We start from the raw sequence: 12212 nt of genomic DNA on the forward strand, positions 1-12212 counted from the left end.
GCTTCCACACACATCTCCCTCCGAGCCGGATGGCTTCCCAAACGAACGTTCGCTCTTGACAGTTGTGAAAGATTCCATTTCACTCACCGCACGTTGTGCATATTTGTCGTGTGAAACGAATTTTGCTGCACCCATTGCTGCACTACGAAAGGGGCGAGTGTTTCCTATGGTTCCTGTTTGCGAGTGTGACAAACCAGTCCCTCCAGTGCAGTGTGCCACAGTGTGAAATCGCAAAAGTGACACAAAAAGGGAATGGTTTTTTTTTTAAAAAAAGAAGCCTCCCCATCTTCCAGCACTCTGGGAAGCACAATGAATCGTGCTTCATTTATCTTGCTTTACAGCAAACGAACGCTTTCTTCTCATCTGCGGCGATCTGGCCATGGGATTGCGTTTTGCGCTCTTCCTTCTATTGCTTCCCCTTGAAGCTCGGGATGAGTTTGCCTCCTCCATTTCATCAATGAACCAAGCAGCAAGCGGCAGCAAAAGCTTTCTTCTCCGACGCCGAGCGACGGACGTTGCAGCAGGTCCGTCGCTGCAGTGCCTTCGAGGGTGGAAAGTGCCATCCATCATTTCACCATTTGTTCCCGCTTTGCTTGCCTTGTTTGTTTGTTTGCCAACCAGGCTGCAGCCGCAGCAGCGAGAATGTCCAGAGGCGAGCGTGTGCCATTCAGAGAGAGAGCGTTTTCGGACCCTCGAATTACGACACAGCTCTGTGTCTTCTGTGGACTGGGAGGGAGCTATACCATCAGCTTCATTTGTATATTTCAACACCCCATATTTTGTGCCAGTGTGTGTGTATGTGTGTGTGTGTGTGTGGGCGCTGATTTGATGACAGATGAATATGAAAGTGCATTTTTCGTAACACCCGGTGGTCTGCGGGTTGGAAAGCGTGCGCTTGAAAAGCTTTTTGTGAAGCTGTGCTGTGTGTTTGTGTATACATTTTGTTTGGATTCGCTTTTCGCTCGGCAAGCCCCGAAATGTGTTTGCGGTTCCTGGACGGTTCTCGGCGGTGGGAAAGTAATGAATGTTTCGTTCTCATTTGTGTTTGTTGAGGGGGTGGTTTGCCGCTTCCTAAATGATCATACTTTCCATTCGTTTTGGCTGCCTGCGCCACACTCTACCAGATTGTTTTTGGATAGTGTTTCGGTGTTCAGTGATAGTGCACATTGAAATGGTATTGTTTTTCATTCCGATGTTTTAGTTTGATTCGTTTTGAATGTCGTACAGTTGTTGACGAGTAAAAAATGTCTGTAAAGCTCGCTTAGGAGCTTTTTGTTGCAATTGGGAAAAGAAGCATTTTTATGAGCCATAGCTAATAATTATGATGCTTTAACAGAAATTCAATATTGTGCGAAGTATTTCCGCCATTTTGATGCCATTTTGATGCCGCCCGCTCTTGAAGCAGTTCCATCCGAAGGCCCCATCCATCAGCGTCTTCAAGCGGTGACGCCTTCTTCAAGAGGCATGATAAATTATTTCACCCCAAAGATCGTCCAAGGGTGTGTGATAGAGCGAATTGTTCCGCTTCCCCGTCCCGATATGATGGCTCGGTGTGTATGTGTGTGTGTATGTGTTGAAATGGTGCTTCTTTCGCATGCATTGAAAGCGCGTCGCGCTCCCCGTTTCGGATTCATTCCTTGATTAATGGTTCGTCGCTTACGCCGATAGGACGGAGGGAAATTTCTCTCTCTCTCTCTCTCTCTCTCTCTCTCTCTCTCTCTCTCTCTCTCTCTGTATCACTTTCCGTTGCATTTGTTGGCATCGATCCAAAGGCATCCCAGCAGCGAGCGCGTTCGCGCTTCGGTGTTGAACGATATGAATTTATGATCGTCATCAGCAAGCACACCCCCGTACCCGCGGCAACCCGCGCGGACAGATGTTTGGCCGTGAGGGATGAAATTATTGGTCTTTTTTTTGCAGTGTCAAAAGTTGTCACTCGAAAAGAAAGAGCGTTTCGTGGCCAAAAATATAATCATTTTTAGCAATATTTATCATAAAACTATCAACGAAAACAACTATCAAATGAATCGATGTAAAAAGTATTTTTAAATAATGTCGTTTCGTTGCTTTCAAATTTCCCCACCTCCTTTCTTAAATCGACTCTTAAATCATCCCTAATAACCGACTCATGAAAACCAATTTAACAAACAACAGCCTCGCCTCAGGGGAGAAAACGTTCATTTTCCCCAAAGTAGAGCAGAATCACGATCGGCGACGATAAGCCGGCGGGACGGTTCGATGACTTGCACGTTGGAAGTGGAAAACGATAACAAAATAGGATGCGTAGATGCGTGTGGGTGTGTGTACGTGTCTTCCTGAGGATAGTACAATCATTTACATTCCTTCCCTCGGAAGCGCAAGGAAGCATGTTCGCTTGCTTTATCGCTCATTCGATCCTTCTGCCCTCTCATTTTTCTGCCCGTCCTAAGCCAATGGATTATCGTATGAATAGAAATTGACAAATATTCATTTATAAGAGCGGGGCCCTGGGGCTGGAAATTTAAAGCTTTTTGCGCTTTTCAACGTGGGGGACGATCTCCCCAACCCGTACCCGAACGGGGCACGATAAGTTTGAAAATGGTTGTTTGAGCAAGGTTAGTGCTGTTTCTTGGGAAGAGCTCTAGCGAAACGAGCGAAACTTTTGCGTGCCTTTTGCGCGTCTCGGGTCTCGGGGAGTCCGTTGGTGAGTTTTCCGTTCCGCCAAAGGTTCATCAACGGATTTATCCCTCGCGATCCCCTGTTTGCGGGTCGTCATTTACATTTGACCCATCAGAAAACCAACCTACCCTTCCCCGGCTGTGTCGGGGTTTCGGTTGGAAGTTTGTGGCATGTCGAGGGTAGGGCGCGAGGATTAAATTAAACTTTCATGATAAGCTTTTATTGTCAAAATGCTGCGCGACTTGAAGGGGGATTCGCATTTTTATTCCCTCTGCAACGTCCCCTTGCTTTGGCGCTGAAAAAGGGGGAAGATTTCGCTGGTTTGTGGATTGAACCCAAAACTTGACACACTTCACTCACGGAACTCGCCCGCTGAAGATGCTCACACCAGGGACATTCAAAACTCGCTAGCGTCATCGCTGCTGTCAACGGCTTGGCGCGCGAGATGAAGCATCCAGTGTTCACCCCCGCTTGGATGTGTCCCATTGCACCCATGCATGGCCCATTTGTTCTGTTGTTCTGTTTGCGCTATGGAATGGGGCTGGGGGGAGAGAGGTACGCTACAAGACGCGGAAATTGTTGGGAAAATTATTAGCAAAACTTTTGATTAGCAGCGCGTTTGTGGCGAGGGCGAACGCCCGTGAAGATGAGTTGCCGTTGTTGGTGGTGCGATGACAAAGATGACATTTTCTTTGCCTTCTCGGCGTTTGCTACAGAACAACAGCAGACAGCTTTTGCTTTTGAAAATCCTTCTCAGTTTGAAGATTGATTGCATCTTATCATTTGCAAACATACAGTCGAACTACTACTAAACCCAACAGCCAAGATAAATGGCTGGCCGATCTTTCTCCTACCCAGCGTGTGCGGTTGGGCAACTTTTTGGGGGCGTTGGCGCAACTACACTCCCCTCCCCCCCCCCCCCCCCCCAACCGCCTAGCTCTCTCACCAAACAGTTGATGATGGCTTCGGTTTTTGGGAAGCCTAGAAAGTTTTGCTTCCCCCAACCCCCCCATTGTTCGGCGCACCATTCCCGAGCATGGTCGATTTTGCATGTCCTTGGCAAGGGTTTATTGATTTTGTTTTTCGGTTGAAAATCACAAAAACTGGTCAGCTGCTCGCCGGGTGGGGGGTAACACAGCAGAAGGGAAAGGGCGGGGGCGAGTGTTGTGTTTCGACTTGATTCGTGGCTTTTCAATTCGAGATTGTGGTTCCGAGGAAAAGTTCGGGCGCCCAACCCCCTTCTTCGGTAACGAATCGGGGTTGGCATTTTGGAATTGAGTTGTTCCTGGCAAATGCAAACTCGACTGCTTTTGATTGAATTGTATGGCATCATTTATAGGTTTGGACGTTTGTTTTATTTTTGCTAACTCGTGATCGTCTCGATTTGTGGGGCTTCATAGGGTTTGTGTTTGATCAATTCATAGAAATGTGTTTGGTGTGCCTTAGGTACACGCCGGAGCGACGATTTTGTTCTGCGGATTGCATACCTTTAGGCGACTAATTTCCTAATATCAAACTTTAATAATTTAAACGCTCACGATTGACTCATTCTTTTACACAATATTGTCTTGTTTTTCTTTCTATATTTCACATACACAACTATCCATCTGCGTTTGTTTTCGGTTTTTTCTGTCTCTCTCTATGATCTCTATTCCCTTTCTCTCATCCCTCATTAGCACTTTCGAACGGCTTCTTGTGCGTGCAAAGTTAAGCAACGACACAACGGGAAGCCCCTGTTTTGGCAGCTTCAGCGCGAAGCATATCATGCAATTCGAGCGCAACTTGCGCGAAACGGGAGCGAATCATAATAAGTGCATAGCTTATTAAACATTTAAAAAAAAAACCCGCAACCAGCACCACAACCACCTTGGTGATCGTGTACCGTGTGCATTGTGTGTCTGTGCATGCACCTCACCGGTGGGTTTTGCCGGTTTTGCGCCATCGCCATCCAGCATTCGCTTGCAATTTGAATACCATTCAACAAACATTCAAACACTCATGCTCAACACACTGAATCATCACTTCCCCCAGTGCGAACGGTATTGAATGCGAACCGGAAACGTTCGGTAGTTAAAAATTCGGTCCTTCGTCGTAGAACCGCCGTGAATTGAAACGGATTATTATAGAAATAAAGAGCGCAAACGGAAGCAAACGATCGTGCCACATAGAACAATTCGATGCGAACAATAGCCTAAAATTAGGAAGCGTTTTGGTCCGTGCGTAAAAACGGAATCGAAACTGGATCACCCGACGAATTGATAGTTCCTTTAGAACAGTATCGCCTATCGAAGTAATTGCGACGCTCGTTTGCATCGTTTGCAAACACTCCGAAGGAATTTAACGTGGAAAATAAAATCCACACCCTAAAAAAAGGATTCAGCAGAAGCAAAGAGCAAAAGACGAATCTGTTTAGACAAATTTCTCAAAAGCTCGAAATGCGAGCAGACGCAGCAGTAGCAAATAGTTTAGCACAAACAAACGGCAGAAGAATTGAGCTAATTGTACTAGAACAGTTTTTGTAAAAAGAAAAAATAACATAAAACTCAAACCCCTCAAACCGAACGGGGCAATTCCGAGCGAATTTGAGCTGCACACAAAACGCACATTGTAGTTATAACAATTTTGGCAAAGCGCAAGCAAAGTCTCAGTCCAAAATGTCGTACGGCGATATTTCTTACGGGTAAGTAAAATGGCGATCGGGAAGAAACTCCCAAGTCCGATACGCGCGTCTTTAGTCGATCGCCCCCGTCACCTCCTTAAATCCTCCCTTCCGGTTTCCTCGCTGCGTGTGTTGTGGTTGTGGTTCGAAAATGGAGCAATCGCGCGGATCAGAAAACGTCCCAAATTTTAACGATCATCAATTCGTCCATCATAATTGCACTCATTCCCCATGAGCACACAAACGAGCACAGAAACACAAGCACACTCATGCACACATAAACACACACATACACGTTTCATTTTCACATTTTTGGGGTTTTGTTCGACCTTATTTGCTGTATTCGGTTTCGGTTTATTTCGTTCACTCACGAAACCACCCATGCCTCGTCTCTCACATGTAATTGGGAAACGGTTGTACTTCTGTTAGTGAATGGATACATTGAGTTATGTGAGTCGCAGGGAACGACAACCCTTCAAACCATCCTCAAAGTTAAAGTTTAAAGGGGCGGGGAGGGGATCAAAATGGCCCCGAGAAAAGGGACGCGAGCTTTGGAGCTAACTTATCGCAGCTCAGCGTTCGCGGTTGTCCCCTTATCGAATAAATCGTATTACTTTAGTACAGTTCGGTAGCTTACTTAATCTGTTTTTTTTCTTCTGTGACCTGTTATTTTGTTCGTGTAGAATCGGGGTTTCTTGTTTTTATTTCTGCTCTCTTGCTCTCGCTCTCGCTCTCTCTCTTTATCTCTCACTCTATTTCTGTTTCGTTCTGTGCTACGGTTATCGCCTCGGGCCAATGGAGCAGCTACCGAAGCTTTAGTGAAAAAGCTTGCTTGCGAACAAAAAAGAGAGGAAAGAATGCATAAATCACCACAGCACAAGTGGGATTCTTTCCTTGCGCTTCTGTTCAATCCATCACTATTTAATCAATCTGTATCTATAGCAGTCATCGCCATTTGCACATAACAAAAAAAACATGCCTACCCTCTCACACGATCACAGCTCATTTGTTTGGTTGGTCTGGATTTTGATTTTGATCATTAGCATTACTTACTACTGTAGGCACAAGTAGCGTTTTCCTTTCTGTACTTGTGTGCGTGTTTGTGTGTGTGTGGTTTTGTTTGTTGTAATATATCTTACTTTATTGCATCGTTTCATACGTTGACTGTACAGATAGAGAAAGGGGGTGTTTTGTACATTTGTTTTCGGTTTATTTTCTTCTTCTTCCTTCTATCAACAAATCAGTAGCGCAGCGCATTCAACCATCCATCCATAAGCCCGTATTTTTGTGGGGTAAATTGTTCGTGTAAAGTTTTCGAACCATAAGCACCACCGCCGCTCCCATTCCGTTGAAGTCAATTGTAGGTGAGCTTTTCGTAGATTAAGAGATTGATTTTTGCTGCTCGAAAAGCGTTAAAAGATTGGAAACATGTTGAAAGGAGCGATCTTACTAAACCTTCTGCCACTGCTGCTGTTGCTACTGTTGCTGCTGCTGCTGCTGACGCTGCTCTACCATTACCAACACTTTTTGGAGCTTGCACTGAAATCGTCTTACATATTTCTCAAACATCCCCGCAAAACCACAAGACAAGGAAAAGCGGGGAACGCAAACTCACTCAAGACGTGAAGTTGATGTTGTGTGTGCTTCGATTCGCTACAAAATCTACAGTTTTCGCATACGGTGGTAGCAATGGACACCTTTGTCTTTTCCTTTTACGAAGTGCATTTTGTCTTGTTTAATTTTTCCTTTTCCCTCTTTCTCTCTATCTTACAGAAACACAATGCGTTGATTGCTATTTTTTTCATTTTTGCTTTCAGAGTCTTATTTTTGTTTAATTTTTTATAAGTTTTGATTTTTGTCTCACTACACTACTTTTCTTTCACTACTCTTACTCTTCTTTCACTAAACTGTAACTCATTTACATTGCATTCACATTGAGCAACAGACACTCTTCATCCTTTTCACTCATATCATCTCACTCATATTCATGTGTCGCCCCAAAAATGGCGTAAAAGTTTAAGTTTTCCCATATTCATGCTCGCGAGACTGCTTCTCTAAATTCATAGCTTTCGGGCCGGGGGAGAAAAAAGAACCGACTCGTACATAGCTTGCTAGCCCTTTTCCATAAATATGCTTCATTTTCACCGCCACTACCACTACTGCCATCGTGTCCCGTAACCCGTCATTTCATGCGGCAAAAGCAGAGAGAAAGGATATTTCTTTCAAGTCGATCCTTGTACACTGCTTTGCGCACGGACGCGATGACGTTGATACAACAATAAATGCAACGAAAACGGAAAATCAACTCATGACTTTTCATAACCTGAAGCTCTTCATTCCCCACATCCAAACGCTTCCTCCTGCTCCCTCTCCTCATCTGTGTATCTTCACACTCGCGTTTGAATCCGTCCGTTTCCCTCGTCCATCCATCTCTGCTCGATCGTGCTATCGCTCCCGTCTTCGGGTTACATTTATACTTTTTTGTCCTCGTTCGCTCGTAACCACCGCGGGAGTGGCCCACCGCGGGTGTGTGTGTGCTAGCTAGTAGCAATAAATACTAATATGTGTGCATTTTCATTTTGCCGTCCATGCCGCCGTCGTCCCACCGAACCTCCATCGACACCCGACATCGGCAGACTGCAGAAGCAAGTCAGCGTGATGAGTATGAATCTGTCGGCGAAGCTGGACGATCTGCAGCGGGGTGACCGTCATCTCGAGACGACGGTCGCCCTCTGCGAGATACGGACCCAGCTTCAGGAGCTCACCAAATCGGTGGAGAGCTGCCAGACAGAAGTTTCCGAGGTACGGTAATCGCCCTCATCAGGACCCTCCGTTCTCCGTGCTGTCAAGGTGTGTTCCACGCTAACGCTGTGTCGTGTGTGTTTTTTTCCCTCCACAGGTGAAACGTGATATGGTAGCAATAAAACACGAACTAGATACAGTACAACAGGTGAAGGAGGAGATCGAGGAGCTGAGAGAATACGTCGACCGGCTGGAGGAACACACGCATCGGCGAAAGCTACGGTTGCTGGAGCAAGTTAGTGTTGCAATGGCCGACTTCTTTAGCATATTGTTTTATGTGTTGAATAAATTTCGATCCTTCTTCATTTAGTTTTGTTTTATTTTTGTTGTTTTACTTTGTTGTTTTTATATTTTTTATATAATTTCTGATGAATTGTATTATTTACTTTTCTTTTTGCTTGTTTTATAGGTTTTGTTCGTCACTGATGATTTTAACTTTTCTGTTTTATTTTCTCATTTTATTGTTATTACTTTTACAATGTTTTGTATTATTTATTCATGACTTTCATGTCTCTTCTTTAAATTATATTTTTATGAATTATTTTACTTGTTTTAGTTATTCTTTTTTTATAGGTTGTTTCCTTCAATATTGATTTTGTTCTTTTATTTTGATACTTTTATTTGCGTTTTTAACCCTTTGCAACGTTCAATAATGGCTGCTATTTCTCCTGCTTCCAGGGTTTGACGTTCTTCCTGACGTACGCCATCTTTGCGGCCGTGCTGGGCATGCTCCAGTTCGGCTACAATACCGGCGTCATCAATGCGCCGGAGGTGAACATCGAGAACTTCATGAAGGACGTGTACAAGGACCGGTACGGCGAGGACATCAGCGAGGAGTTCATCCAGCAGCTGTACTCGGTCGCGGTGTCCATCTTTGCGATCGGCGGCATGCTCGGCGGCTTCAGCGGCGGCTGGATGGCGAACCGGTTCGGCAGGTACGGTTACAAGGGGAAGGCAGGGCCGCTAGAACAGAACGACGCTTTTATAGCTTTCAGGAGTGTGACCCAATTATTCCATCCTATTACTGGTAGGCCTATGCGCTTCTATGAATGTGTGTGTGTGTGTGAGGATGAATGCATTGGACTTTATCCTTATCCTCGTGACACACACACACACACACAAGCTGGTAGCTGATTGATTAGCATCTTGTGAATAATTCATAATTGAATTGTCTTATCAAAACCAATTCCCTGGTCCCGGAGTCCCTGTCCGGTCGAATCCATGGTTTAGCTTTCATTTCCATTTTCCATGCTGTGTATTTTATCATTTCCACCATTCCACGGCACTCCCGTTCATTGCTTGACAGGCCAGAGCATCATGCTGATCATGCAAAAGCCATTCTCGATGCGGCCCCGGATGGGGGGTTGGGCTGAGATAGCTATCCCATGCTGCGTTTGCCTTTATATGGACACTCATAAATTGAGCTATTTTATGAATCTTATCGCAAAACCCGTTCCCGACCATCCCCCGGGTGGATGATGGACGATCTTCGATCGATGAACCGATGTTCCGTCCCCGTCCCGTCTGTCCGGCCCAGTTTGTTTGTTTGTTTGTTTGTTTGCTGAGCTGAGTGGACGACGGACACACGTCCCAGGACACACGCTGTGGTGGCGACGGCTGTGATTGCTGCTGCACCCGGGGACAAATGCAAATGCAACAGCAGCAGCAGCAGAGGGTTGCACGTGAATCAAACAGAATCAGCCGCCGGCCAGATAATGCATGCGCGTGTATGTGTGTGTGTGATTGTGCATTGTTTGCACAACCTTTAATGGGTCTTTAACGGGTCAGTGGCGCTCCGGTGCAAGATTAAAGGGCACGGCAGGCGATTGATTCACTCACACACATTTCCCCCCCCCCCCCCCCTCTCGCGTATTAATCCGCGTGTGTTGTGCTCCAATCGCACGATGACGACCCTTTAAGTGCTGCAGGGCTTGAGGTAAAGATAAATATTTACCCACATCTGCTGGTGCATTGGATTTTGAGAAGGAGAGGGAGGGGAGATGCGCAGGGAGCGTCAGCAAGCGTTTGAGCTGTTTTGAGAAGCAGAAAATCAAACAGCTCTTCACTTGCATTAATTATGCACTCTGCCGGCAGCCAGTCCGCGTGCATTATATCGCGCCCAAGCTCACAGTTGCCTCCGGTGCATCCAGGCAGCAGATTCGATTCTAATTCACGCTTTCTCTCTCTATCTCTCTTTCTATTTATCCCTCCACAGAAAGGGTGGCCTGCTGCTGAACAACGTGCTGGGCATATCCGGTGCATGCCTAATGGGATTCACGAAGATGAGTCATTCCTATGAAATGCTATTCCTCGGAAGATTTATAATTGGTGTCAATTGTGGTAAGTGTCAGCGAAACGGGTTCCTGCCGCCGCACGCCCTCCTCACTTTCCTTCTTCTTCCTCTCCAGGTTTAAACACATCGTTAGTACCAATGTATATATCTGAAATTGCTCCATTAAATTTAAGAGGTGGTTTAGGTACCGTTAACCAATTGGCTGTGACCGTAGGATTACTATTATCGCAAGTACTGGGGATAGAACAAATTTTAGGAACTAATGATGGCTGGCCCGTGCTGTTAGGGCTCGCCATCTGTCCAGCGATATTGCAATTACTACTACTACCGATCTGCCCAGAATCACCTAGATATTTACTAATTACCAAGCAGTGGGAGGAAGAAGCACGAAAAGGTAAGTACTCCATCTACATCTCCGTCCATCAGTCAGCGTCCGAGTCAGTTCGTTTATTTTTATGCTTACGGGTATGGTTGTTTTCCCTTTTCCTTTCTTTTCTTTGCTTTGCTTGCTGCAGCTCTGCGCCGGCTCAGGGCTTCGAACCAGGTGGAGGAGGACATCGAGGAGATGCGGGCCGAAGAGCGGGCCCAGCAGTCCGAGAGCAGCATATCGACGATAGAGCTCATCTGCTCGCCGACGCTCCGGGCACCGCTGATAATCGGAATTGTGATGCAGCTTAGCCAGCAGTTTAGTGGAATTAATGCCGTAAGTAATGAAAAGTGCAATGTCTACACCGGTTAAAGTGAAATGGTTTTATTATTATTATTATTATTACTACTGTCGGCTGAAAATGAAAGAAAAAGTAGTAAAATCGATTCATTTTAGCTAGCGTGCTATCAGATTGCATACTTTTGGGCTCTTTTCATGTGAATTTTAGAGGCCATTAGATTACGCCCCTGAAAGTATGCAAATTAAGTACATCAAGTCGAACTATGAAGTTAACGATTGGCTTTTATTCTTTAAAACAAGCGAAAACGTTTATAAATAAGTAAAAATCACTAAACACACCTTTCTTCTTTCTCGTTCCCTTTCCCACACCAGGTATTCTATTACTCAACGTCACTGTTCATGAGTTCGGGTCTCACGGAAGAAAGTGCTAAATTCGCCACAATAGGAATCGGTGCAATAATGGTAAATGGTGTTTGCAGAACAACGGCTAAGCCCCACGCACACATACAGATAGACACAAACACACACACAGCATAATCCTTTGCACGGAAACGCTAAAACGTCAGCCCCGTGTGTCAGCTCCATTATCCTCTTTTATTGATCCAATACGGATTTCGGTGCGATTACTCGTGCAGTAAAACAACTGGATTAGAGCAACTGGAAAGTGTTAGAATAAACTGGCCACAACGACACGAAACGAAACACACAAACACACACCATAAAAAAAGCAAACCACTAGCTACCAATTATCCAAACAACATTCCACGGTGACCTCTCCGCTTCCGGTGGTTTGCATCCGTATCAATGCAAACGCGAAATCGAAATTGATGGTCACTCTCAACCACTCACCCACCCGCCCACCACCACCACCCTCTTACATAACCTCAAAAACTGGTCGAACATATTTCAATTTAAACTCTACATTTATCAATTGAGGTTCTGTTTGGTGCACTTTTAATGCGTCGCCCCTTAGCCTCCTCTCCACCCAACGAGGGCTGTGTTTGAACTCACACGGGGTTTGCACTTTTGGTTGGTGCCCATCCACCACCGCCGCCGTACATCAATATCGGTATTAGAATTGTAGGGCTTGTTTTTCCCACCCTTTCGCATTTGGGTTAGCCGCCCAGGTCTGG

The 12212-nt window shown here is 45.5% G+C and overlaps 2 protein-coding genes across 32 annotated transcripts in view; both read left to right on the forward strand.

The window, feature by feature from the left end:
* Positions 1-12212, forward strand: part of LOC120949832 (glucose transporter type 1) — a 176955-nt gene that overhangs the window by 124782 nt on the left and 39961 nt on the right. For 27 of the 31 annotated variants that reach the window (XR_005751072.2, XR_005751074.2, XR_005751071.2 and 24 more), the window contains 7 exons: positions 7954-8119; positions 8217-8354; positions 8798-9054; positions 10335-10459; positions 10528-10806; positions 10928-11115; positions 11452-11541. Coding sequence is in view for 27 of the 31 variants with exons in the window: in XM_049605448.1 (XP_049461405.1) it covers positions 7954-8119; positions 8217-8354; positions 8798-9054; positions 10335-10459; positions 10528-10806; positions 10928-11115; positions 11452-11541 (1243 nt within the window). In the remaining 4 variants the exon portion in view is untranslated. Of the gene's footprint in view, positions 1-4334; positions 5339-6561; positions 6682-7953; positions 8120-8216; positions 8355-8797; positions 9055-10334; positions 10460-10527; positions 10807-10927; positions 11116-11451; positions 11542-12212 lie in introns of those variants that run through there. The other 4 variants (XM_040367377.2, XM_040367385.2, XM_040367379.2 and 1 more) reach the window with 4 other exon arrangements.
* Positions 1-12212, forward strand: part of LOC120951178 (clavesin-1-like) — a 194449-nt gene that overhangs the window by 12030 nt on the left and 170207 nt on the right. The gene's annotated exons all lie outside the window — the stretch shown is intronic.

Source organism: Anopheles coluzzii, chromosome 2 (genome assembly GCF_943734685.1).
Source record: "Anopheles coluzzii chromosome 2, AcolN3, whole genome shotgun sequence".
Classification (NCBI taxonomy): Eukaryota; Metazoa; Arthropoda; class Insecta; order Diptera; family Culicidae; genus Anopheles; species Anopheles coluzzii.